This window comes from Sorex araneus, chromosome 11, assembly GCF_027595985.1.
Source record: "Sorex araneus isolate mSorAra2 chromosome 11, mSorAra2.pri, whole genome shotgun sequence".
NCBI lineage: Eukaryota > Metazoa > Chordata > Mammalia > Eulipotyphla > Soricidae > Sorex > Sorex araneus.
Genome location: NC_073312.1, coordinates 50325430 through 50329191, shown reverse-complemented (window position 1 = coordinate 50329191; position 3762 = coordinate 50325430). Strand labels below are relative to the sequence as shown.

The 3762-nt window shown below is 49.9% G+C and overlaps 1 protein-coding gene across 1 annotated transcript; it reads right to left on the bottom strand.

Annotated features, from left to right (window-relative positions):
- Positions 1–293: 293 nt before the first annotated feature.
- On the bottom strand, positions 294–1411 carry CH25H (cholesterol 25-hydroxylase). The gene has a single exon (XM_004607619.2). It carries the CDS (start codon positions 1409–1411, stop codon positions 506–508), a length of 906 nt encoding a protein of 301 aa, XP_004607676.2. The 3' UTR covers positions 294–505.
- Positions 1412–3762: the final 2351 nt, after the last annotated feature.

Below are 3762 nucleotides of genomic sequence, written 5' to 3'. Positions count from 1 at the left end.
ATCCTATGCCAGCTCACTCTTCCCATTTTAGTTTTTATCAGTCAAAATGTCAGTGAAACAGGAGGCAGCACTTGTTTTGATTGTGTTTCTTTTATAAAGCACAAATAACAACTTTCAGTATAAATATACAGCTTTGTGACAAATAGAAAAATATACAATAATCTTGGTCACTGTCCAGCAGGAACATGATTCATTATGTATGTATAGAGTCAAAGACCACGGGGGGGGGGAAAAGATTCTTTCATCCTAGTTCCAGTATACAAACAGAGAAAACCCCTAATTCCACACTCTTTTAGAGGTCATATAAATATGCCAGTGATGATGGTCTCATTCCTACGTAAAAGTCAAAGAGTTTGAAGTGAACTAGAATGCAACCCTCCACCTCATACAAGTTGATATACGAACATATAAATTACTTTATCAGATTACAAAAATACATCAGATTTTATCTATAAATTTGTATCAGGCAATAAGTTACTTACAAAAAAAGAAAAAAAATAAAAGTTCATGTGCGTTGCTCCTGCTTCAAGTTCAAGTTTGCGGGGAGGGCAGCGTCCTGTGTCGTTAGAGCAGCGACATCACCTTCACGATGGCACGTTTCTGGGTCATGCGCAGATACCAGCGTTCCCAGAATTTTATCCCAGTGCGTGAAATAAGGGGCAAAGTTGCAGTTAAAGCGAGAATGATGCAGGTCGTGGTGCGCCACGCCACCGTACCACCCGAAAGGTACCAGTCTGTGCGTGGACCAGGGGAAGTCGTAGCCCGAGTGGTCTTCCACCGATAGCCAGATGTTGACGACGTGGAAGACCAGGACGGTGAGCGGGTGGCACTGGAGCAGCTTGGTGTTCACTACGTCGAAGAAGCCCAGGGAAAAGAGCTCCCAGAAGCTCATGTACTGCGTGGCCAGCGCGAAGGAGGCCGTGTTCTGGTGGTGGACCTTGTGGAAGGCGCGGTACAGCCAGGGCACCCGGTGATGCAGCACGTGCCACAGGAAGAACTCGGTGTCGAAGAGCAGCAGGCAGAGCACGATGTGGCGCAGCAGCTCAAGCAGCTCGGGGGCTTCGGTGGGCAGGAGGCTGGGCCGACCGGTCCAATGCAGCAGAGTCATGGGGAGCACGAACACCACGTGCTGGTAAAGCGTAAGCGACAGGCAGGGCAGCAGCTGCCGCGGAGACGGCGAGAAGTCGGGGTGGATCTTATAGCGGCGCAGCGCAGGCACCCAGGGGCTCAGGACGTCCAGTACCACGAAGGGCAGGCAGCACCCTAAGTAGGTGGTGATGGAGAAGATGACCCCGAAGAAGGGAGACTGGAGGAGGGCGCCGTGGGTCCTCAGGCGGTCCCAGAGGGGCTGCAAGAGGAGCTGGCCCGAGCTGCAGACGACCAGCAGCTCCGAGCCGTTGCGGGTCCCCATGATCAGACGGTGTCCACAGCTGCCCGCGGCTCGAGACTCGCCGGCTTTTAAGCTTGCGGCTCCGCCCCCCGCATGATGTCAGCCGCGGTGGTGGCGGTGCCCCGCTGAGCGGAGCTCGCCTAAATCAGCAAACTCTCCAAGTTGCCCTCGGGTCTAGAAATGCACACCTGCTTCCGATCGCCCTTCAGAGACGCGCGATTGTTCGCCTAGCGCCCTGGATAACTCCTCAGTGGCAGGCAGAAACTACGATTTGATTGGGTTTTGTTTTTTGGTTCTTTTTTTTTGTTTTTTTGGGGGGAGCTTTTTGGCTCACACGTGGCGATGCACAGGGTTTACTCCTTGGCTTTGCACTCAGGAATTAGTCCTGGCGGTGCTCCGGAGATCATATAAGATGTTGGGAATCGAACCCGGGTCAGCCACGTGCAAGGCAAACGCCTACCCTCTGTACTATTGCTCCAGCCTCATTGATTGTATTTTTTTTAGCTGACAACTTCCATAGGTCTTTCCTAGAGCTTTTCAGTGAGATTTCAAAAGACAAATCGGTGCCTGTGTGGCCGCCACCATCCTCAAACAGGCTAAGAGAATATTTTTACCACCATGAGAAAAACTTCCTTTGCAATCAGTGGAGAATATCTTGCACTTTTTGGTACTAAATGTATATCATTTTGTACGTCCTTCAATTACATTAAATATCACTTGTATTAAAAATAAGTTAATGTCTACGTAGTTTGGTATTGCCCCCCCCCCCCCCCGTAAGGATGCAAACATCACTATTTTAAAAAAAAAAAACACAACTTTGTAAAGCAACGTGCGTTTTGTATCGGGGATCTTTCTTCACCCCCTATAGATCTCAGCATTTACAATCAACAAATGCGCCGGAGGAACGTTGTGCTTTCATGCGGGCTCAGACGTCACCGCGGTGGAGCCCGAACCTCCGGAGTCTTGGAGAGGCGGCCCCGAGGGTGAGCTCTGGGCGCTCCTGGCGCCGACTCCCGGGAGGAGCCGGAGGAGCGGCGGGAGGGTTTGTGCCCCCGCGCCGCAGGGCAGCGCTCCAGGCGCTGAGTCTCTGGGGGCTCCGGGGACAAGGCACTGGGGCTGCAGCAGGCGACAAAGCCAGACTTGGCTTTAAAAACAAAACAAAACAAAAAGAGGTTAAAAACGAACAAACAAAAAACGGAAAGAAAAAGAAAATTCCCCTTCATGCTGCATTTGACTCGAGAGTCTGCCCAGATCGCGCTAAAAAGTCACCGCGAAGAATCAGGGATGGGAACCGTGAAATCAATAAACCAACCGCTTTGTTCTCCCGGGGAACAGAGCGGGTGACGTGGGAACCTACCTGGCCCTTCCTCACTTCGCCCGCTAGCTTGATCCTTGTACTCGACTCCCGTCCTCTAAAAACCACCTTGACGCAGAGAATCGAACTACCAAGACCCCGCCTCCGGTTTCCCCCTCCGGGACAGGGGCTTCTCGCCAGACTGTAGGAAGAGGATTCAGGGAATACCAGAGGCGAGATCGGTCGAAAATACCACCTTGCACCTTGGGACGCGCCCATACAATCACGATCTGGCACAGACCAGTTATTTTGTCCAAACTCGTGGTTTTGGAGACCAACTTTGACTCAGGGACGCTCCCAGTCCCACCTTTGCCTGTGATGTCGCTGAAAGTAGGACCAACTCTTTTCAGACGCCACAGAACCCTTCTTCTTTTTTAACTTCACTAAGTGTACCTTAAAGAATATTGTGACATTCTGCTTGCCTTGATGAGATAAGGATTTGGTGGCAGCTTTGAGCTTCTTAACAGATAATCCAAAAAATCAAAAAATAAAACCAAAAAAAAAGTGTGGAGAGAAGGTGGCTCTTCTCAAGCTTTTCTGTGATCAAGTTTAGATGCTTTGGCAGTTCACAAACATTTCTTGAGTGTGTGGTACTGTTACATTTATTTAATTTGGACTTAACCATTAGACTGCTTGGCTATCTATCTACATTAAATTTGGGCTGGAGAAATAGTTCAGCTGATAGGGTGCTGACTCTTTGCACCTGGGTGACCCAGGTTCGATCCCCAGCATCTGACATGGTCCCCAGAGCACTGTCAGGAATGATCCATGAGTTCTGAGCTAGAAATAATCCCTGAGCACAACCAGGTATAGCCAAAAGCCAAAATAAACAAACAAACAAAAAAACACAGGTTCTTGGTAATCTTTCCCCACCCCTCCAATGCTGCTTCCAGGTCACTTTTAGAGAAACCCAGGAACTCCTTTATTTCCCCTTCTGTAGACTTGGGCCTGCCCTGGAATCTGCAAGGTTCCAGCCAGATCTCCCAAGGGCTTTTGGTTTCTCACTTTTGTGCCCTTC

Excerpts from the sequence above, each read along its gene's own strand:
- CH25H (XM_004607619.2), bottom strand. The coding sequence starts at position 1,411 with ATGGGGACCCGCAACGGCTCGGAGCTGCTGGTCGTCTGCAGCTCGGGC.